This window comes from Danio rerio, chromosome 10 (assembly GCF_052040795.2).
Source record: "Danio rerio strain M-AB ecotype USA chromosome 10, GRCz13ab, whole genome shotgun sequence".
In the NCBI taxonomy this organism is placed as follows: Eukaryota; Metazoa; Chordata; class Actinopteri; order Cypriniformes; family Danionidae; genus Danio; species Danio rerio.
The window spans coordinates 44,454,709-44,478,572 of record NC_141030.1 but is presented as its reverse complement, the minus strand read 5'-3'; the positions used below and the strand labels follow the sequence as shown (position 1 = coordinate 44,478,572).

Here is a 23,864-nt window from a genome sequence, read left to right as displayed (position 1 = left end):
TTCTGTGTGAGATTTATAAACAAGTTAATTTTTTTACATGCGTTTTTCAGAATGTTCTTATTTCCAAGTAGCTAGTATAAACTATATTCCTTCTCAGTCACTCATCATCATCATCACTAGACACTCTGTTAAAGGTAATGGGTTTGTTCAAGGCCATTTGAAAAAAAAAAGTACAATTATTTTAAATTTGGAGGCACAAGTCAAGGTTTTGCACCTGAACCCACTTGGGTCTTGGATTGGACTTTGGGTTTTTTGGATCCAAGTTAGCCCATGTAGATCTCTAGTGCAGAGGCCAGTTTATACTGGACTGACTGAACACTTTATCTGGTTCTGACATGTCATTGTGTTACTGTGCTGGTGCATGTTAAAGTGCGATTTCACAGATTTAAGATGCTGCTGATTTATTTATCTTGTCATGAAATGCCTGAGAAGTGATGTGCTTTAATCTTATGATTATTCCCAGTTGTTGACATCTATGTGAATTGGGCTCATATGCGAAATGGATTCTCTCTTCAAAAAATTAATTCTGTACCTCTTTAAATACAATAATGTGCTTCATCCAAGAATTTTTTTTTTAAACTTAGTGTTTCACTCTTCAATAGCACAAATTAATTCACAAACATCAAAACTCAGCGAAAAAATTTGTAAAATGACAGGTTAGGCATTATTTATTTTCAAGTAAACTTCATTGGTCTGTCAATCAATAAAGTGCTGTGTGTCGTGAGTGTGGTGCCTTCATGTTGTGCCCTCATGTTGAACTTGGCATTGATTGATGCCATCACTATACACAAAGGGCCAGAGATGCCATTGAGCAGCGTTGTGATTCCAGTAATTCATTCCGGGACTAATTATTGAGCATTTGTAAAATCAATTACTGTACCCTCTGAAGATCAATTAGAGTTATTATGGTATGTTTTTTAGCAAATGTGCACGCAGAGGTGCCTGTTAACACCTTTGCCGAATACCTAGATAATACTCCTCTGAGCCATTCATTAAAGGTGTCACAAACACAGACAAACACACACAACAGACTGATGCAATAACTTTACTTTTGTTGATAAGTCCGCTCAGTGACCTATAATTGACCTTTAACAAATTTTAGTAACATAGATTTAAATGAATGAAAAATGTTAAAAAAGTGAAAAATAAAATATTAAAAGATTATGTTTTCAGAGTGATGAAAAGTAAAAAATTAAACCTTTTTATGTAACTAATATCCAAATAGGTTATACATTTAAAAACATTGATGTGCTGCTGAGCTATGGCTGCACAGTAATGGAGGAAATGGAGTAGATTGTAAAATGAATGCAATTTAATATTTACACAGTAATAGGCCTTAAAAGTGCACATTTTGTAAAGTGTGAATTTTGAATGCACACATTGTAGTGTTCATGCTGAACTATTGTGCATCCCTGTGAAATGACCTACTAGTATATCAGACATTCTCATTTATAAAACCAATCTGATCCAGTTGTCCAACATGAATTTCGCTTTGTTATTTCTTTTATTTTGTAATTATTATTTTTGAATGTCTCAGTTGAAGTAAATCTACAGTATATGTATTAGATGTGATGTTTGTGAGTTTGAAACAATATAGCTAATTGTTAAGTGAAGCTAATAAACAAATGTGTCTTTCCTGGAGTGCCACATTTCAGAACTCATGCAAACATATTTATATCACTATGGTCAGTTTTTTTTTTTCTTTTTCTTTTTTTTTAAACTGCTAAACTGTAAATGCTGCTTTGTTGTGTTTATTTTATTATTAAGAGTAAGGATGTCATTATGTGATAATTTACACCCAGTGACTTATTTTGCTAGAGTTAGCTGTGAAATTAAAGCGGCATTGAGTGCGCATAAAAAAAGTGGACAAAAAAGTGAAAAAAAAAAAAAAAAAAAATATATATATATATATATATATATATGTGTGTGTGTGTGTGTGTGTGTGTGTATGTGTTTATATATTTATATATATATATATATATATATATATATATATATATATATATATATATATATATATATATATATATATATATATATATTAATGGCCATGAAGTTGCAAACCAAATCTACCTTGGTCTTGTTATAAGAGCAATCTAACTCCTGTTGCTATTCTATTACCATAAAGTGTACATTTTTGACAATCTCAAAGACGCTACTGGTAAACATTTTGGTAACACTTTAAAGGGGGACCATCAAAATAAAGTGTTACCAACATTTTTGCATTCCTGGCCATTTCTCGTAAATCCACCAGATCCGATTGTGTACATTTTTGTCAATCTCAACATCCTTGGTTAACTTGTTGTTATGCGTATTTTACAAGTTTGTTATCAACTGACCCACAGACCCAAACAATAATGTTTTCAAAAGCAAATAGAAAAGCGGTTATGATAGAAACACCTGACCGCAATGGTTTTTCGATTTGCTTTGACATTAGAAATGTCACACTTCTTTTTTGGGGATTATTTTTTCTTGGTTTCTGATACCATTCTTTGGCATACTTAAACCACGGTCCACTCTGCTTCTCGTCGAAAGTATGATGCTGTGTTCACACAAGACACGGCACGCTCAGATAAATCGAGATATTCATGCACAAATAGACGTGTGAACGTTTTGAGTTAACTCGCTTAATTCCCACATCAAATTTTCTTCATTTGCGCGTCAAATTCACTTGACAATAGATGTGGATTCTCATCATAGGCGGGGCTTCTGTTTGCCCATTGACTTTAGCTTCATTGCTAAATGGCTAACATGGCTTATATTGAGATAGTAGCTGTGCTTTATGTGCTTCAGGAAGGCTGAAAAACAGCATAGATTCATTCAGCGTTGTTTCTGAGTACACTAGATCCTTTCAGAGATGCACCCAGCTCTGTGAGTTCATCAACTCCTCCAGCAACTATACCTGAACGAAGGAAGCTTTCAGTGGTGCTTCAGAGCCCAGTTTGATGAACTGGTGCAGGCAAGAGGATTTCCCCTTGGAGCACCAACAACAGGCACTAGATCAAGATTTTTCAACTCGAATGACATGTCATTCCTGTAAAACGCACAACAGGATGTCTGTTTGCGTCTTCGTTTTGGCTAGACATGTAAATCACTCATGCTTGATGCTACAACTGCGTATGGTGTGAACGTAGCATGACCGCATTGGTGGTGAGCTTCCAAGATAACTAGTCTAACCAAAAAAACTTCCATGTGGATTTAAGCAGTTAGTGGTACCGCCCTGTACCGTTAGTTTTAGATAATGAAGACATAGGTACATGCCAGCACACATTTTTCAGTTCTCAATAATATGTCCCTGGGCTCATTTTCTAATGAGCCTGCTGCAGTAATCTTTAAAGAAGTAATCTTTAAAGAAGTATTTCAATTGCTTAACTAAATACCTATTGCTCACTATACATTTTGTTGAATTTTGGTTTAAGTCTTTAGAAAAGCAAATAAAACTTTGCTCCCTGCTCTGCCAAGTAAAAACTTAAGAATAAAAACAACTTCAGAAAGGTCTTTAGATTATTCATTCTGGAATGTGTCATTATATTTCAGTGTTTGTGTTGTGTAATAGACTATAAAACCTGTTAAAATACATGTCAGGGTATTAATTTCAATATTTAACAGTGGGTGGGATTAAAGAGTATGATCAGACCACACAATTAATGGGATGTTCCAGTTTTCAGTGAATATAAATTAGTTAAATCAGTAAAAGAAGCGTGGAAGTTGGACTATGCACTACAGCTTTACAAATGAGAGTATGATCAACTTTAAAAATTTTTGACAAGAGGATCATGAAGGACAAGAATCTAGAAATACAATTTTGCTTTCCAAACAATAATTTGTCATGCTTCAAAGAAATCAAACCTCAAACTGACTATGTTGTATTGTATATTTTCATTTTTTTAGCATCTGTTGTCACTGTGTTTTTGAACCTGCTGGTGATCATCTCCATTTCTCACTTCAGGCAGCTTCACACTCCAACCAACCTGCTCATTCTCTCTCTGGCTGTAGCTGATCTGATTGTGGGACTGATTGTTATACCATTTATGGGTATTAGATTCATAGACTCATGCTGGTACTATGGAGAGACATTTTGTTCTGTATTTTTATTCATTACTTTTGCTGTTGTTTCTGGATCTCTTGGTAATTTAGTCCTTATATCTTTAGATCGTTACATTGCGGTGAGTGATCCTCTAAGATACACAGTAAAAATCACAACTGACAGAATTGTTATTTGTATTGTTGTAAACTGGCTCTGCTCTAGCATATATTCTTTCATTTTCTTATACAATTCTGTTTTCTACCCAGAGACACAAAATGGGTGTTATGGAGACTGCCGAGTTTCGTTCAAGTTTGAACATTTTGTCACAGACCTCCTTGTCACTTTTGTCGCCCCTTCTTGTGTAATTATGTCTATATATGTGAAGATTTTTTGTGTTGCAAAACATCAGGCAAAGGTGGTAAATTCTGTGACAGGGGTCAGCAAGTCACAGCGAAAGGCAGGAAAAACTCTGGGTATTGTTGTAATGGTTTTCTTTATGTGTTGGATACCATATTATATTGTAATTCTTATAGAAGGAAATGAACTAACAGAATCTGTTGAGTTTAATGTAACATGCTGGATAGTGTACATGAATTCCTGTATGAATCCACTCATCTATTCCCTGTTTTATAAATGGTTTAGAATATCAGCTAAACACATTCTGACACTAAACATTTTGAAACTATCATCAGAATACTTCAATCTTTTCCCTGAGGATAAATGATGAATTCCTCAGTCACTGAAAAAAGACCTTCTTTTGCAATGTTCATTGTGTTCTGTTTGAGTGTATTTTATGTATATCACTAAGTGAAAATTATCAACTATCTGATAAATGGTGGTAATTGCATAACTTGGAACCAGTGCAAACATGAGTTTAATTTAAATGTATGATTATATAAAGGGAAAATGAGTTTATTTACTTACAGAATGCTTGAGAGTGCTTCACATAAAATGAATTAAAGAAAACCCTTAAAATATGTGTGAAGAAATAGTACTATAACACATCAGTCTTGGTCTCTAGATTAATTTTTGTTAAAGAATATGCTAAAAAAAACTCATTTAAGAAAAATAATTTTAAGTTGGAAAAATCAATATTCAGAGTTTTTAGCATGACAGAGTTAGTGCTTGTAATGGTAAACTTTTAGAGAAAGTAATTAAAACATAAGAGACTGTGACAGTTTGGAGACAAAACTGTGCTGTTCAACAAGTAAATATATCTGTGAGCTTGACAGGCCCTGTCCACATGAACATAGGTTTTTCTAAACTGTACTTTTTTTCTACTCTGCTTTTCTGTTTGTCCAAATAAAAACAGTATCAGGTGACTGAAATTTAAACCTTTCTGAAAACACTGGCCAGGGTGAAGATTTTCCAAAGCGCCAAGTACAGTGTGGTCATGTGGACACTACAATAGAGGTTTTTGCCTCATGAACTCAACATTCATGTTGTTCTCCCTTGTGATTGACCAACATATTCTATAGTCTTGAAGTGTAGGAATACCCAAACATCTGGTCCAAAGCTGCTGTCTTGTAAGAAATAACATAGTGGAACATATTTTGTTTTACACTCAGTTCATCTTTATTTCATCAGCACTTTTTCAATGTAGATTGTATCAATGCAGCTAAACATAGACATTTTAGTAAATTGATAATGTGTCAGTCCAGTGAAAAAGGGATTATTAGTTGTGTTATAAAGTTATATCAATCAATCCTAATACGAACAAATGCAACATAAAATATAAATAAAAAGACATACAATACTACTACTATTACTACTTTTTCTCTTCAGCAGGGAGTGACATCAATTACAGAGCGAACAAATATTTCGTGACCCCTTGGATTATTATGTTTTTCTTTGTCACGTTACCTATGCCTCCTCTTCTCTTTATTTTCCTGTTAAGGAGTGTGTTCAATGTGGCAGGCTGCTGTTTCCAAAAATGCTCTATGTTCCATCTGGTGCAAACAAGTATTAGCTTGTAGTTTGACAGATGTAACTGGGCCTTCCTTTGCTTTTGGGCTGCTGTTAAAAAGTGTTATTGCACAGTTGTCTGAAAACTTGGTTATGATTGGTCAGTCGCAACATTCCAAGCTATGTGTAACTAATGAACACTGGCAACAGACGCATGGATCCACATGCAGTTTATTTAAAGAGCAGTCGAGCAGGCAGTGGTCAAAAGCAGGGGCAAACAGAAGCATACAGGTAATCCATTTATAATCAAAACAGACGAGTGGTTAGGACAGGTGGCGAAAGCAACTAAAATAATAAAATAAGGCAAAGATTCTAAAACACAGCAGGACAAAAAAAAAGGCTAAAGTGTGGAGGTGTGGTGAGCTCTGGTTCTGCAGGTACTGATGAGTCAAACAACCCCAGTTGGTCAGAATGCACTGGTGGTTCAGACAACCCCAGTGGATCAGTAAACTTTGGTTCAGCAGACACTTGTGGGTCATACAACCTCAGTGGGTCAGGAGGTTTTGGGTCACAAGACAATGGCAGTTCAGACAACCCAAATGGGTCAGGAGGCTCAAGGTCAGGAGGCACTGTCGGTCCAGACAACCCCGGTGGCTCAGAAGGCTCTAGGATCAGGAGACACTAGGAGTTCAGACAGCTGTCAACACTAGAGTGTCACGGCTCTGGCAGCATTAGATAGTCAGATGGCACTGGCTGCACTGGAAATTCACAGGGCTCTAGCGGCACTAGGAAGTCAAATGTATCACAATCTGGCGCTCACCATTCGAGGGACTCAGGAGGATCTGCCGGCTTCCATTCGGGGGATTCTTGAGGATCTGGCTGGTGCCCTTCATTTGGGGAATTTGGGAAGATCTGGCGGCTCTGGCAGTGAAGGAGGATCTTGCAGCTCTACCAATGAGGGACTGGCGGTAGCCAGTTTGTAAACTGGCTTTATTTCAGACTCATAAACAGGACACAGGAGTTGGGCCAGCACAATATTGTTAATGTATTGGGCAGCAAGCCCCATCGGCCTCTGTGAAATAATATCATAAGGTATACCTCATCTAAAGATGTAAAATGAGCCAGATTAATGATGTCCTCCACATACTCCTCGATAGTGCATTCCCCTTAAGGGAGACGTATAATATCAGTTCATGCTGGATCCATTTATGGCTGAGTCTTCTGTAAAAATGGGATGCTAGACAACGGACTTGAGAATTCATGTGCAGCTTATCTAAAGAGAAGTGGTGCAGGCAATGGTCAAAAATGGGCAAACAGAAGCACACAGGTGATCCCCAATATGAAGCCAAAAGAGGTGAGTGATTAGGACAGGCGGTGAAAGCAACGGAAACGATAAAACAAAGGTTAAAAACATGACTAGACATGTTTAATCTGTGGGTATTAGAAACCGGTGTGTGTGAGGTGCATGCTGGGAGTTGTAGTTCGTTAACGTGTTGTGCATGTAGTTCTTCAGCAATCTAGAAGCCACTAGATCATTGGTGATTGTAACGCTGTTAATCTGAGATAACAATCACTGAATAAATAGAAAAATTTGAATCTGTTTGACCATCAGTGAATATGTTCACATTCATGTTCTTACATCCACAAACATTTGTATCTGCTTTTCTGTGAAGCTGCTCTTTTCTAATGTTTAACGCCTTCTTGTGAATTAATAATTTGTAGGTTAGTGTTTACTCTATTCACTTGGTTTAGTTTCTGTCAGCTTTGCATTTTTGTATGGTGCCATCTTGTGATTAAATACACGGTTAATGTTTCTTTCAGTCCCATTTTGCTGTTTTTGTTTCTGTGAGCTTTGAATTCAATTAAAGAATTAATAAATTACCACGGCTCAGAATGATGTATTGTCTAATTTTTATGTTTTGTGCCAAGTAGCTGTGTAATAAGCAGTATAATATACATCTAGGATGGTTGTTTTCAAAGAAATAAAGCTCTTCAGTCTTATAGTGATTAGTTTCAGGTTGGGTTAGTGATTTGCATGTTAGGCAATAACTTTATGGATATACTTTATACCAAACTTATCAACTTCCTTCTTTTGCAAGAAGATGTGACACCCTGTCCACCTTGATTTTTTTTTTTTGCAAAGCTAATTATTTTTATGTGTGATGTCATAAAAGTTAAAAAGTCCTGTAATAACCACCAATAACACTCTAGATGTTTTCTAAGTATATATTTTTTTATAATGAATGTTGTATAAAGGGTTAAATCAAACCTTCTGTACAGTTGATACATTGGTAAATGTAGTTCTGTCATTCCCTTGTGACTAAAGCACAAGTGCTTCGTAGTTACCTCACATTTAATGGGATGTCTCTCATTTCTGTACTTATATATTAGAAGTGAATCTATTGTGGTCTATTGATGAAGGATTAACAGGGACATGCTACATTTATAAATACAGTTCATTGAGAAAATGTCTGGTAAAAGCATTATGGAGGACAATACTCAAGAAATCCAATATTGCTTTCCGGATAACAATTTTTCATGTGTCAAAGAGATTATGCCTAAAGTGGAATATGTAATTTTGTACATTTTCATTTCTTTATTAGCAGTGTTTGCTGTGTTTCTAAACCTGCTGGTGATCATCTCCATCTCTCACTTCAGGCAGCTTCACACTCCAACTAACATGATTGTTCTCTCTCTAGCTGTAGCTGATCTGATTGTGGGACTGATTGTTATACCTTTAATGGGCATTAGGTACATAGAATCATGCTGGTACTTTGGAGAGGCATTTTGTTTTCTATTTTTATTTGTTATTTTTATGGTCGTTACAGCATCTCTTGGTAATTTAGTGTTTGTATCTTTAGATCGTTACATTGCTGTGAGTGATCCTCTGAGATATACAGTAAGGGTCACGACTGATAGAATTGTTATTTGCATTGTTATAAACTGGCTTTGCTGTGGTGTATATTCTTTTATTATATTGTACAATACTATGTTCTACTCAAAGACACTAGACAGGTGTTATGGACACTGTACAATTTTTTTCAAGTTTGAACATTTTGTCACAGACCTTCTTGTCACTTTTGTCGCCCCTTCTTGTGTAATTATGTCTATATATGTGAAGATTTTTTGTGTTGCAAAACATCAGGCAAAGGTGGTAAATTCTGTGACAGGGGTCAGCAAGTCACAGCGAAAGGCAGGAAAAACTCTGGGTATTGTTGTAATTGTTTTCTTTATGTGTTGGATACCATATTATATAGTCACTCTTATTGAAGGAAATGAACTAACAGAATCTGTTGAACTTAATGTAACCTGCTGGATTTTGTACATGAATTCCTGTATGAATCCACTCATCTATTCTCTGTTTTATAAATGGTTTAGAATATCAGCCAAACACATTCTAACACTAAACATTTTGAAACCATCATCAGAATACTTCAATCTTTTCCCTGAGGATAAATGATAAATTTATTCTGAAAACTGGGGGGAAAAAAATCTTGTTTCTTTGTGCAGTGTTCATTATTTTTATGTTTAAATGTATTTTGTGTACATCACCAAGTAAAAGTTTTACCTGATGAATGTTGGTAAATGCATAACTTTTATAGATTCACTGCAAACATGAGTTTAATTTAATGCATATGATTAAATAAAGGCAGAGTAAGTTTGTTCTCATACAGATGCTTAAAAGTGCTTCACACACACACACACACACACACACACACACACACACACACACACACACACACACACACACACACACACACACACAAACAAATTAAATAAAACACTTAAAATATATATATTTGTTTCACTAAATAGTGCCATAATTGAAATTTACAATATTTCTACATTGTTGTGCACACATCAGTGCTTGGTCTCTGGTTTAACCTTTGTTAAAGATTATGGCAAAGAAACACATTAAAGATTTAAAAGAAACTAATTTTAGGCTGGAAAAATTAAATAAATAAACGTTCAGAGTTTGTAGCATGACAGAAACAGTGTCTGTAACAGTACATAAACCTGACTTTTTTTCTTTAGAGAAAACGTCGAAGACTGTGACTGTGGAGACAAGGACTGTGCTGTTCAACAAGTGATTGTAATGTCACTGGAAAATGACAATGTTTTATAAAAATAAAAAAAACACTAGATTTGTCTTGTCTAAATTAGTGCTCTGTAATATATTTTTAAGGATTTAAAGATAATTTTGTTCTTTGTTAAACAATGCGAAAATAAGATGTAACCATAGATTAAGCATTTTCTCATTTGTTGTCATGGATTTAAATCAACTGCAGATGTGTTTTTCTGTTAGGCTTTAATTTTAATGTGGTCTTTAAATCTGATCAGAAAAAAATTTACATCAACTAGTGTTAAATAGTCAATGATATTTAGTGTTGTATAGTCTTGTTTAGTCCAGACATACATCACTTAATTTTACATGATCTAGGTAGTTACAGAATATGCTTCCAAATTCAGTATACACAGTTGACTTTCTGTAATGTATTTGGCTTGAAGCTTAAAAATAATGTTCATCTATTTTATTAATATGTTGCTATTAGAGATACGGCAATGCAAAAACCTTTTCTACAATTTAACACAGTGTCTTCTCGTCATTGGGGCATCTTTATAGTTTAATTCCCATGTAGATGTGCATATGTCATGGGTCAACTTTTTTAACAATGTTGCCTGGTGATATTGCAGATTGATGTTGCTTGGCTATTTTTTAGGGGTGGGAGGAAAAAAAAAAATCAATCGATCAGTTCACTGTCATTCTTTCCCAAATTATTCTCAATCAATTCTCAAAAGTTCAGAATCAATTCTGTATTAAAAAAATATCACAATGGGGCAGGCCTGTGCATTCATGGGCTAGAAACAGAAAAATAATAAGCGTTGACAGGCACATTTGTTTGCTGCATTTGGATCAAGATGGACAAACTTTTTGACATTGCTTTAAAAGTTGCTTAATGTATCTTCAGCTCTGCCATTTTTGGCTTTTGTTATTAATTAATTTATTTTCTTTCCGGCTTAGTCACTTTATTAGTTTGGGGTTTTACAGCGAAATTACCTTACGCAGCGGATGCCCTTCCAGCTGCAACCTATCACTGGGAAACACCCATTCACTCTCATTCACACACATACACTACAGACAGTTTAGCTCACCCAATGGACCTGAAATGATGAGAAATGCCAAGTGACCTAGCCGTGGCTTGAATCAACAACCTTTTTGCTGTGAGGCGACAGCGCTACCCATTGACCCGCAGCTTTTTTTTTTATTCCTTATTTATATTTACAATAATGCTCTTATATATATTTTTATCGCTGTTAACTAACCTCCAAATATCAGCTGTTCACAAAAAGGCCTAGACCAACCAAGATATCAGCATAAAAGCACGCTCTGCTAAATATTTTGTATTCTTTGGTATCAACTGTTTTTTTTATATATATTGACACATTTTATTTAAATATTGCACACAAATCCTATTTTTTTCTTGTCTTAAATGTTGCCCAGAATGTTTAGGATATCCTGGATGCAGGACTTACATTCAAGTACTAACATTCAAGTTCTATAATAGTGCCTATTCTTAATTTAATTCATTTCAGTAATATAACAATTTTAGTTAAGTTAAAAATGTAACCTAATAGGGTTTTGTTGGTTGTGATCCTTGTTGATTATTGCAGAGGATCTTTACAGCAATTTGTTCTGTTTATAAATCTATACAAATTAAATAACCAAGTGATGCTGAAACAACAGTATAATCAATAAACAAAGAACAACATGTCCGTCTAAAGTACCAAAATTTGAACATATCTGATGTCCATCAGTGGTATAACAATATCAGTCTCATAAGCAGATCAGCCACAGCCAGAGAGAGATTAATCATGTTGGTTGGAGTGTGAAGCTTCTTGAAGTGAGAGATGGAGATGATCACCAGCAGGTTTAGAAAGAAAGATAAGTCTGCTTCATCATAGCAACATTGAGGCTTGCTTCAGCTAAACATCATGTGTACCAACCTGGTTCTGACATCTAACACAGTGCTCTATTTAAATACATACATATTGTCTCTCTTCAGTGCTTGGCTGAATGCCAGTTTTAAACTCCCTCCATTGTCCCCATCTCCTCCAAGCTCATATCTTATTGCTTTTTTAGGTTTTTAGGCCAGGTACACAGCAATCTGCCTCTTTTGTATGCCATTTACATTACATTAACAACATTAGCAATAAAAACTTTAATTTAAAAACAGCATGATGTTTTATCTTTGACTGCAATTTATATTTGCTTGATGATCTGAAACAAAGTGTGACAAACATGCAAAAAATAAATAAATAAAAACAAAAAAAAAAAGAATTTTGTATGGGGCAACCACTTTTTCACACCCCTGTATTTTCTATGGGACACTTAGGACTGCAAGTGTGTTGGCTGGTACAGTTATAAAATATTCTCTTAGTGAATGCTATTTGAGCATAAGTAAAAAAAATTAAAAAAAACTCTTTAACATTTGACACTGAATGCTCATCTTAGCTAATGCATCATTTGTTGAACTTTTTTTAAATTATACTTAAAATTATAATATTTAACAGGTAAAAATATGCAAATGGGAGGAGGTTGGCACCTATATTTAGCTGTAAATTATTTCACCTCTCGAATTTTAAATCAGATTACATTTAATCAACAATTTTTTTTATATTTTTTCAAGCTTGGTGCAAACAATTTATGTGTTAAGCATCACTTTAGTTAGGCCATGCCAAGCTCTCATAAGAAAGTCCTTAATTTAACAAAAATTTTTGTTCATTTTGCTTCCATTTACCTATTATTCAACAATGTATTTTTTCAGTAAATCTGACTTTTTAAGTTCTGCCTTCATTTTCAGCTATGTCTTAAATAATGGGGATCAGTGGTTCTATTAGTGTAATCTTTTTTGCATCTTGATTATTGTGAATAACAACACAAAGCACTCACATATGGCCGTTCAAACTGTCAATATTTATTCACACTGAAAAATCTGTACACATTTCACTTTTAAAGTAGACAGATACCCAAAAAAGCTCCAGTTGATTTATATTTTATTGTTGTTGACAGAGGCATTTTTTTTCTTTTCTTTCTAGCATCTCTCTTGCTTTCAAATGATTAGTAGTTATTCAGGGTTGATCCTGATATGAAGTGATGATGTTTTATGTTTAGTTAATCAAGTGTTAATTTTGTACCAAATTGTGTATTTGCATATCACACATGTTGTAAATTTTATTTCATTCATCTCAGAAGATGTGCTTAAAGTTAACACTAAAGCAAATTAAAATATACTCACGAATGACCCTCTGTTAAAATGTTCATCAAAGAGGATGCTGGCTGAAATATTCTGAAAGTTACAATGTGTTTAACGGATATTTTAAACCAGCTGTAAAATAAAGCATAGACAATAGGATTCAGACCCGAGTTTATATAAAATGTCCATGTTAAAAATGTCATTGTAGTGGCTGAGATTGCTGTTGTTTTTGTTAGAGAACAAATATAGAAAGGAATCCAGCAAAGCAGATAAGCTGTCACAATGATTCCCAATGTCTGAGCAGCTTTACTCTCAGATTTTCTCTTCACTGAAACCTCCATTACACATTTTACACCATTTATTTGAGAGTTTATAACTTTCACTTGCTTATGCACAACATAAAATATCCTCAAATATGCAGTGATGATCACAGTACAAGGAAAAAGGAAGGAGCAGATCAAATCAATGAATCTCCAAGCAGGAGTAATCAGAACAATACATTGGCCAAAACACAGGGTTTTGTTTGACATGTCAAAATATCCATTACTAATTACAGATGAAATAATGTAAACTGAACAGCAAAACCAACAGAGAAAAATGCTTATTAAAGTTTTTGTTGTGGTTATTGTTTGTGGGTACAGTAAGGAATGACACACAGCCATATAGCGATCAACAGCAATTAAAACTAAATTAATAAGAGATGTAGAAAGTAGCAACCTAACGGTCATTACATAAAGTCCACAGTAAGTGTCTCCAAAATACCAACATGTCTCAATTTGTTTGATACCCTCGATTGGTATCACAACAAGTCCAACTAGCAAATCAGCCACAGCCAGAGAGAGAATAAGCAGGTTGGTTGGAGTGTGAAGCTTCTTGAAGTGAGAGATGGAGATGATCACCAGCAGATTCAGAAACACAGTCCATGCTGACAGCAATGACACAAACACATACATGATATTGTATTCAAGTCTGGTGCGTTGTCCCTTGACACATGATGAGTTGATGTCAGGAAAGCAGTATTGAGTATCCTCTGTCTCATAGGCCATTAGTGAGTCTCCTCCTGTTAGGAGTTTGTTCTGGTCTCCTTTCTGTCCTTTCATTTATACAGAGCCCGTACAGTGGCCCACCCACTTTGATGCTGCATATTTGATTAATTATATTATTTACCCAACTTTTGGATTAAGATAAATAATTTATTATAGAGGAAGATCATTTATAGCTAATTTATTATTTGAATCATTAATCTGATAGCTTTTGTAAAACTAAGAACAAATATCTAAGTATACTTAGTTAAATAAATAATTACTTAAATAAATAAGTAACTGCTACTCTATATTTATTTTGGCCTGAAACTTCCTTTCAATGTCTCAGTAAAAATATTATTCAGTAGCATTAAAAAAAGGAATTGCTAAGAGACTGTGAGAAGCATCTCAAGGTGATTTTAAACGGGTCGCATAAGGGCTTTTCACACTTGAAAGAGGTAACCCTGAGTCATCTTAATCCCCAGCTAAAAGGAATCCTGAGTTATGTGTAACCACTTTTCACACTGATCATGCCATATCTTGGGTTAATGAATAATCCCCAGAATTCCTTAACAGAAGTTTCACACTTTACAAACCTAAACCCTGGGTTAACATTATTAGCATCACTATTACCCTTTGGTAGGGCCAGATGGAATCTGCGGACGTTTTTTTACTATTTCTGCTGAGAAATTTGGTAAAAATCCATGGATTTCTGCTGAATTATTTTGGGAGTGTCATAACTAAAAACTTAATATGTAAAATCGAAAAATTATATATTTTTACCTTTTATGTAATATTTAAAATGCAAATCCAATTAGATTAACTTTATTTGGTAAACAGAGCAAGTCTCTCATATAATATATCCACTAAAAGACAGAAAATATTACTGTACAAACTGCATTGTACATAAATCAAATTAATATTTTTATGTTAGTCAATAATATTACTGTAATAATTTAATAGCTGAATAAATATAGATTTACACACATTTACTCAAGGAAATAAACAGAATTAACGATGGGCTAACAATCTGCAGAATTCTGCGTGTGCAGATTCTGTGTGGGCCTACCGATTGGACAGCAGGCAACATTTTTACTTGGCATTTTCAAAGTTCAGTAATTTATCACAATTATTTAACATTGTATGTTTTAATTGTTAGTCGTTCTTTTTGTAAGTGTGGATTATGTGCTCAAATACATAGTTACTTTATTAATGTTTAAATTCAAGAGCTCCAAAATCTATATGCAGTTTATTTGAGTCGGGATTCTGCCACTTCAGTTTTTTACATTCTTGTTTCTGTGACACAGTCCGGGCACTGGTCATATCTTGTCAGTTGCACGTCTCTTGCCGTTGTTCTGAATATAGTCATGGTCTTCAATGAGCTGCGCATTCTTGTTTTTGTAGCGAGCATGCACGAGCTCCAAAGGAGGCTCGGTTCGTGTGTACTGTCTCATCCTGGTGTGTGTTGTTTGTGGCAAAGTGTTTTATTCTTATTGCTCCAGTCTAGTTGGTTTTAGTTTCGGTTGGCACGGGGACAATTAACATGCACGTTGCATGTGTAAGTGCTCGGTAAGTGTTTTATATATTGTGCACTATCGTGTATTGCTTTCTGTCTGTGTTGCTGTTGTTTGTTGTAAGTGGCTTGTGTCTACACTTGGCCACGTGCTGTTGTTATGTGTGAACACACAGTTAATGAGTTCTCTTATTGGCTGCGTGCTCTAGTCCTGTTTTCTTGTGAGCACATGGCTTCTGTTGTGTCTTTGTACCATGTGCTCTTCTGTGTATTGTCTTCTTGCCATCTTGTTAGCCCATTATTATTTGATGTTCGCCTGTTTGTTTGCCAATTTGCTCTTGCTTAAAGCTTCCTCATATCTGCTGTCTTGTGCTAATAAGTCATAATTTTTTGAGAATTCATGTTTTGTTGTGTTATGTCTTATCCTTCCTTAACCCGAACCAAGACAATTTGTTACCTCAATTTGTTAAATATATTGGAATATAAAAAAGACAAATTTGTTACCAGCATTAAATTTTTATTCTTATTGTAATAGGTGGTATAAAAATATCAATCCCAGTAAAAGGACATGTAAAAGACTTGATTGGTTAAAAAAAAAAAAAAAAAAAAAAAAAAAAAATATATATATATATATATATATATATATATATATATATATATATATATATATATATATATATATATATATATATATACATATACACATACACACACACACACACACACACACACACACACACACACACACACACACACACACACACACACACCTGTCTGGTTCTCAAATCTGATTGGCTGATGGCTGTGATATATTTAAGTAATATCAGCACCCGTATAGCCTCTTTACCCTTTGTGTATTACTCTGCCCACATACAGCCAGCAAAAAGCAGACACTAGAGATCTTAAGTGTAAAAGATGCTTGCTCAGCTGTTTAACTGTCAGCTTATTATTTGAATCCAACGCGGAAGAAAGTAATTTTTGAGACTCTCCTTATTTGATTTTGTTTTTATATACAATTATGCTGTCAAACTGTTGTATTAACGCAATTTCACACTCCTAGCAGTGCAATATGGCTGTATATTGGCACTGGTTGGGGCACTAAAGCAGGTCGCACACCAGAAGCGCCGCTCGGCGCCACGACATGGTGCGCAAATGACAGATTAAAGTATCACACACCAGACATTGATATTTTTCAAGACACTTAAGTACAGCTTAAAGTGACATTTAAAGGCTTAACTAGGTTTATTAGGTTAACTATGCAGGTTAGGGTAATTAGGCAAGTTATTGTATAATGATGGCTTGTTCTGTAGACTGTCAGGAAAAAATATAGCTTAAAGGGGCTAATAATTTTGTCTTTAAAATGACTTTAAAAAAAAATAAAAACTGCTTTTAATGTAGCTGAAATAAAACAAGTAAGATTTTTTCCAGAAGAAAAAATATTATCAGACATAATCTAAAAATTTTCTTGCTCAATTAAACATCATTTGGGAAATATGTAAAAAAAGAAATAGAAAATCAAAGGGGGGCTAATAATTCTGACTTCAACTGTATATATTAGTGCAGATTATATTGCATGTAGATATGTGTACACTCAGAATCGTGCAGTCAGGAAGACACCAGCTTCAAAAAAAGACTCACCATACCATATCTTTTTTTTTCTTTGCAATTCAAAAAATGTCAGTCCTTCTGTAATAAAGATATTCCACTATCTCAGACTTTTATTCAAAAGCCAGCAAATGCTGCAACATTTAGAGGAGTTTGCTTTTTCCATTTAAAGCAGCCTTAGATGAATAAATACTTTTCAAATCACATTCAGTCAAAGCTCAATTGAATCATAGCCTGTGTTTCGGGTGGTGGAGATGCTTTTCAGTGAATCTTCCTTCATCAGTAACATTTGTATTAAACTGAACTGAATTAAACTGAACTGAAATACAACATTGACGTTTACACTAAATTAAATCAGTTTTATTTAAACTAGAGATATGTCTACATTCTATCCCTACTCTACTATCTGCCTGATTTGCTCAAATGTTTCACTATCTGAAATATTATGTTATTTTGCATACTTTTCTCCTTTCGACACAATATACATTGTAAAATGACTTAAGAAATAAAGATAAATTGATGAAAGCTGAAAACAAGCTGATGAAACAAAGACATCTTATTTAATAAATATATATTAGCATGACTTTTTCTTGTGCTAATGGATGCAGAATAGATGCATTTTGAGTAATAACGATAACGAGAGAAAAAACGGCTCTAAATGCTGCAAATATTTTAGGCCACAAAAATCAGGAAAATTACATTTAAAGACAAACTGTGCACAGCTGTTTAATCTTTGTAATATTATACTTGGTGTGTTTTAGAGGAGAGGTAAAAGTGTTGCGGCTTTCCTAGCATTGTCCAGATGTGGCAGAACAAACTCAAAAAGCCAAACACTTGCAATTACACATAACCTATTTACAAAAGTAGGCTTGACTGAATTTATTTCTAACAGATTTTGAGCTAATTGCAAGACATTTATTATTTAAATGCACACACAAATGCCAGTTTGAAGTCCATTTTAATTACACTGCATTTTAACATTTCAACATGGAAATTAATATGTGAACTTTTGCAGAGAATAAAACATTACATTAAACAAAACTGTTGACATACAAATAGAATATCAGTGGAAGTGGACCTGACTAAAGAGAATTTGAGTTAATAACAGGATACTTGAAATGTACACAAAAACACAGCACACTCAAATTGGTTTATATTGATCACGATTGAATGAAATAAGTAAAAATATAAGTACCACTAATGTATTTCTAGGGTACAGAGTCTAGAGTTGCCTTTTCTTTAAAAAAATGCATGTTTTAATGCCTTGGAAGACAGAAAAAGGATATTATTTGGCCATAATTCATCCTGACGTTTTACCAGTAAAACAGAATTAGGCATTCTGCATCTCTTTTTGCTAATTTATTGTTGATTACTGCATGTCATTAATGTACATGAACATTTGCTTGAGTATATACTTTTTTTGCTGTAATTTGTGTATTTTCAAGCATCTTAAAGGTTGAGCTAAAACACAACAATAAACATAAAATAGCTTCACCAGTCATGAATGACTATCTGTAAAAATGTCCATTAGAGAGGATGCTGGCTGAAATATTCTGAGAGTTACAATGTGTTTAACTGATGTTTTAAACCAGCGATAAAACAAAGCATAGACGATAGGATTTAGACCTGAGTTTAAATGAAAGGTCCATACTAGTAGTGTCATAGTAGTGGATGTGATCGTTGTGATTTTTGTTAGAGAACAAATATAAAAAGGAATCCAGCAAAGCAGATAAGCTGTCACAATGATTCCCAATGTCAGAGCAGCTTTACTCTCAGATTTCCTCTTGATTGAAACCTCCATTACACATTTTACACCATTTATTTGAGAGTTTATAACTTTCACTTGCTTGTGTACAACATAAAATATCCTCACATATGCAGTGATGATCACAGTACAAGGAAAAAGGAAGGAAAATATTAAATCTATAAATCTCCAAGTTGGAGTAATCACAACCATGCACTGGCCATAACACAGTGTTTTGTCAGACATGCTAAAATACCCGTTACCAATGACATACCAAATATTGTAAACTGAACAGGAAAACCAACAAAGACAGATGCTTATTACAGTTTTAGTTTTGGTTATTCTTTGTGGGTACTGTAAGGAATAACACACAGCAATATAACGATCAACAGCAATTAAAACTAAATTACTAAGAGATGCTGAAAGGAGCAACCCAACGATGATTACAAACAGTCCACAGAAAGTGTCTCCAAAGTACCAACATGTCTCAATTTGCTTGATACCCTCGGTTGGTATCACAATAAGTCCAACAAATAAATCAGCCACAGCCAGAGAGAGAATGAGCAGGTTGGTTGGAGTGTGAAGCTTCTTGAAGTGAGAGATGGAGATGATCACCAGCAGGTTCAGAAACACAGTCCATGCTGACATTAACAATACAAATATGTAAAAGATATTGTATTCATGTTTGGAGCGTTTTCCCTTGATACATGATGAGTTGATGTCAGGAAAGCAGTATTGAGTCTCCTGATCCTCTGTCTCATAGGCCATGAGTGAGTCTCCTCCTGTTAGGAGTTTGTTCTGCTCTCCTTTCTGTCCTTTCATTTATAGTGTCTGTGTCAAATTAGCCCACGTTATTCCCACCTATTCTGATGCTGCATAATGATAGAAGTATTTATTTTCCCAACTTTTGCTTTGATGGATGCACATAACTTTCTACAGAATAATAATAATAATAATAATTCCTTACATTTATATAGCGCTTTTCTGTGCACTCAAAGCGCTTGGAGGGAATCTGGGAGGGAATCTCCTCATCCACCACCAGTGTGCAGCATCCATCTGCAGGGCTTGAAATTAACCTTTTTGCTTGGTAGCACCAGTGCTCCTAACTTTAAAAATGTAGGCGCATCAGCCAAAATTTAATCGCACCCACCAATTATGAGCACCGTTACTACAAGTTTTATACAAACATATTTATTGTATTTGAAATCAACACTAATCAAACTAACAAGCAAAAAAACGTTCAAGGTTACTGAAGTAACCCTTCGTTCCCCGAGGAGGGGAACTCCAGCACTATAAGTGGATTTGATGAAGCTACTTGTCTGAAAGAGTATTGAACGGGCCATTGAAAGCAATGAATTGGCAGCGCAAGCTTGCACAGGTGTGTTGCATCGCCAATTAACTGAGCATATAAGCACACCTGGCGCCAGCAAACGCTATCCTTTTTTAAGCTGAAGAGACTTTTAACAACTAAGGGACAGTCATTATGGTGACGAAGTATAGTGCTTCCGTTCCCCTCCTCAGGAAACGAAGGATTACTTCAGTAACCTTGAACGTTTCCCTTCGGGGGGAACTCCAGCACTATAAGTGGATTTGATGTTCTAAATCCACGTATGGGAGTCCATTGAAAGTGCCATAATGACTGCACCTTACCAACGCCTCCGATGAGAGGGCAGTCAGGCAAGCGTGACGCACCCAAATCATGGAAGCCGCGGTCCTCCAACGCGCCCTTGGCCCTAACTTGTTCCCACTTCAAAGAAGCTTTACGGAATAGGTATATATTTTTTGGGAGTCGCTAGCGTCTAGATAATTCTAGGAAAATACGACAGTACGTTGGGAGCATGCAATCCCGGAAGGGAGGACGCTGCGGAGACCATCCGCACCCAATAGGGGGACAAATGGAATTACATATGGACTAACCCTAAGAAGGGGGAGTGCGCATAATAAGGTGGTTAGCAGATAGGGAAGTTACGGGTCCACCCAAGGGGGGAACTTAACCGTGGCGGAAAAAGCATATGGTGATCACCAGCGGGGATCGGCCATAGCAGGCACCTGTACCCAAAAACGCGGACTGACCAGCGGGCAGACCTAACGTAGTGGGCCAGCGAGTGACTCCTCCGCTGAGTCAGTGCTGGGGGCCTCGGAGGAATCTGCAGGGCTCACCGAATGGGGAACTTTACTGACAGACAGGAGGGTGCACATCTCTCCGTGTTAGGGAAAAAAGGGCACCGCAAGCGTGCTACAACAACCCACCGAGTTGTTTCCTCAATCACCAAGGGTACCTAACACCCTTGAGGAAACCGGCTTCACTCTCAGATTGTAAAACCTTACAAATGTGTTGGGTGTCGCCCAGCCCGCAGCTCTACAAATGTCTGTTAAAGAAGCGCCACGCACACACGCCCAAGAGGATGCAACGCTCCGAGTGGAGTGTGCACGCACTCCCGGGGGACGCGGCTGACCTCTGCTCAAATAAGCAAATGAAATGGCCTCCACAATCCAGTGGGATAATCGTTGTTTAGAGACGGCACTTCCCTGCTGCCGTCCGCCATAACAGAGAAAGAGCTGCTCAGAAGATCTAAAGTACTGAGTACGGTCCACATAAATACTTAGGGCGCGAACTGGACAAAGTAAAGAAAGGGCTGGGTCTGCCTCCTCCGGGGGCAGCGCTTGCAGGGTTACTACCTGATCTCTAAAGGGAGTGGTAGGAACTTTGGGCACATAACCCGGGCGGGGTCTCAGGATAACTTGAGAATAACCTGGCCCGAATTCCAGGCTTGAGTCACTGACCAAAAAATGCCTGCAGGTCCCCGACCCTCTTAATAGAGGCCAACGTGACCAGCAGAGCTGTCTTCAGGGACAGAGATCTTAAGGATACTGAATCGGGTGGCTTGAAGGGATCAAATCGCAGGCTCGTGAAAACGAGGGCGAGATCCCAAGAGGGCATGAGAGGGGGGCGAGTTGAATTAATTCGCCTAGCGCCTCTGAGGAACCGGATGATGAGGTTATGCTTTCCCACGGTGCCGCCAGCCACCGCGTCATGGTGAGCGGAGATGGCGGCAACGTAAACCTTGAGAGTGGAGGGCGACAGCACAACACTAATCTGGCAAGATCGGGGGTCTTCTCTGCGAGAGACACACCTTTCAGTGAATAGACTCCACTTCAGGGCATAAGCGCGCCTTGTGAGTGATGGTATTAACCACCACGGGCGGCAGGTTACCTAAGTCTTCCTCGCGTCTAGGGACCACACGTGGAGGTTCCAGAGATAAGGGCGAGGGTGCCAGATGGTGCCTTGTCCCTGAGAAAGTAGGTCCTCTCTCAAAGGGATCTGCCATGGGAGGGCCGTCGCGAGGAGGGAGAGCTCTGATATCCAGGTCCGGTTGGGCCAGAGGGGTGCAACTAACAGAACCTGCTCCTCGTCCTCCCTGACCTTGCACAGTAACTGCGCGATCAGGCTCACTGGGGGAAACGCATACTTGCGTATGCCCCGAGGCCAGCTGTGGGCCAGTGCATCCGTGCCAAGAGTGCCCTCGGTCAGGGAATAAAACAACTGGCAATGAGCGTTCTCGGGGGAAGCAAACAGATCGATCTGGGTCTCCCCGAATCGCGCCCATATCAGCTGGACAGACTTGGGGTGGAGTCTCCATTCTCTAGAGTGAATCTGCTGCCGTGAGAGCGCATCGGCTGCACGGTTGAGCATACCTGGGATGTGAATGGCGCGTAGCGACTTCAGCCGCGGGTGACTCCAAAGGAGCAGACGGCGGGCGAGCTGAGACATGCGGCGAGATCGCATACCCCCCATGCGGTTGAAATACGCTGCCGCCGCCGTACTGTCCGTCCTGACCAGCACGTGTTGTTGCTCCAGCACCGGAGAAAAATGGCGGAGAGCAAGGAACACTGCCAACAGCTCTAGGCGATTGAAATGCCAATGCAGCTGGGCTCTTACCCACAGGCTGCATGCCCGCGACACACGGCTCCCCAGCCTGTGCTGGAAGCATCTGTTGAGACAACAACATGACTGGACGCCTGTCCCAGAGGCACACCGGCCTGCAGGAACGAGGGGTCGTTCCAGGGGCTTAGGGTGCGGCGACACAGCACAGTAACAGAGACTCGGTGTGTGCCCGCATGCCATGCGCGTCTTGGAACTCGATCTTGAAGCCATTGTTGAAGTGGTCTCATATGGAGCAGTCCGAGCGGCGTGACAGCCTCAGCAGAAGCCATATGCCCCAGGAGCCTCTGAAAATATTTCAGGGGCACCACTATTTTGCTGTTGAGCTCCCTCAGACAGTTCAGCAGCAGGCGAGCGCGCTCTCCGGAGAGACCCGCGGAAGGGCAGAGTCCCACAGAAGAGCTAGAGGAGAGCGATTCGCTCTGGCTCCGCACCCTGACTCCGGAAAAGGGGCTTGGGGGCTGGGAGAAGGCAGACCGTCCCCCCAGCACCCGTGAGCCGCTGGTGGAGCATGTAGACCCTGCGAGCTGAGAGGCTGCGCGTCCCAGACTGGCAGGGCTTGCAGTGCTCGTGAGCCACTGGCGGAGCTCACCGAACCTGCGAGCTAGAGAGCATAGTGTCTCAAACTGGCAGATTTCTGGCTGTCACATCCGGGGAAGTGGAAAAGTGCCCTTTCATTTCATGGCAGTAAAAGGTGCTGTTGGAAATGGCGCCCAGCCCTCCAGCGGAGAAGAGCAAGTTCCCTCTTCTCCAGATGACCTGTCCCAGGGACGCTTCGCGGTCCGTTGCCGGACTTGGCGGCGTTCTGGGCAGGGGGAGCTGCCTGTTTCCAAGGTGCTCGACGCGCTC

At 37.7% G+C, this 23,864-nt stretch overlaps 6 protein-coding genes across 6 annotated transcripts in view; 4 read left to right on the top strand and 2 right to left on the bottom strand.

Moving 5' to 3' along the window:
- Window positions 1-23,864, top strand: part of LOC141376456 (trace amine-associated receptor 13c-like) — a 136,093-nt gene that overhangs the window by 24,486 nt on the left and 87,743 nt on the right. The gene's annotated exons all lie outside the window — the stretch shown is intronic.
- Window positions 1-23,864, top strand: part of LOC137487290 (trace amine-associated receptor 13c-like) — a 92,695-nt gene that overhangs the window by 24,486 nt on the left and 44,345 nt on the right. The gene's annotated exons all lie outside the window — the stretch shown is intronic.
- LOC141376457 (trace amine-associated receptor 6-like) lies at window positions 3,664-12,167 on the top strand. The gene is made up of 2 exons (XM_087271514.1): window positions 3,664-8,537; window positions 11,863-12,167. Exon 1 carries the CDS (start codon window positions 3,777-3,779, stop codon window positions 4,749-4,751), a length of 975 nt encoding a protein of 324 aa, XP_087127640.1. The 5' UTR covers window positions 3,664-3,776; the 3' UTR covers window positions 4,752-8,537; window positions 11,863-12,167.
- On the top strand, window positions 8,400-12,167 carry LOC108191508 (trace amine-associated receptor 6-like). Its single transcript, XM_087271510.1, has one exon. The coding sequence runs from the start codon at window positions 8,400-8,402 to the stop codon at window positions 9,390-9,392; it is 993 nt and encodes a 330-aa protein (XP_087127636.1). The 3' UTR covers window positions 9,393-12,167.
- LOC137496531 (trace amine-associated receptor 13c-like) lies at window positions 11,959-14,263 on the bottom strand. Its single transcript, XM_087271453.1, has one exon. The coding sequence runs from the start codon at window positions 14,232-14,234 to the stop codon at window positions 13,227-13,229; it is 1,008 nt and encodes a 335-aa protein (XP_087127579.1). The 5' UTR covers window positions 14,235-14,263; the 3' UTR covers window positions 11,959-13,226.
- Window positions 16,464-19,869, bottom strand: LOC147835163 (trace amine-associated receptor 13c-like). Its single transcript, XM_087271447.1, has one exon. The coding sequence runs from the start codon at window positions 19,838-19,840 to the stop codon at window positions 18,827-18,829; it is 1,014 nt and encodes a 337-aa protein (XP_087127573.1). The 5' UTR covers window positions 19,841-19,869; the 3' UTR covers window positions 16,464-18,826.

Excerpts from the sequence above, each read along its gene's own strand:
- LOC141376457 (XM_087271514.1), top strand. The coding sequence starts at position 3,777 with ATGAAGGACAAGAATCTAGAAATACAATTTTGCTTTCCAAACAATAAT.
- LOC108191508 (XM_087271510.1), top strand. The coding sequence starts at position 8,400 with ATGTCTGGTAAAAGCATTATGGAGGACAATACTCAAGAAATCCAATAT.
- LOC137496531 (XM_087271453.1), bottom strand. The coding sequence starts at position 14,234 with ATGGCCTATGAGACAGAGGATACTCAATACTGCTTTCCTGACATCAAC.
- LOC147835163 (XM_087271447.1), bottom strand. The coding sequence starts at position 19,840 with ATGGCCTATGAGACAGAGGATCAGGAGACTCAATACTGCTTTCCTGAC.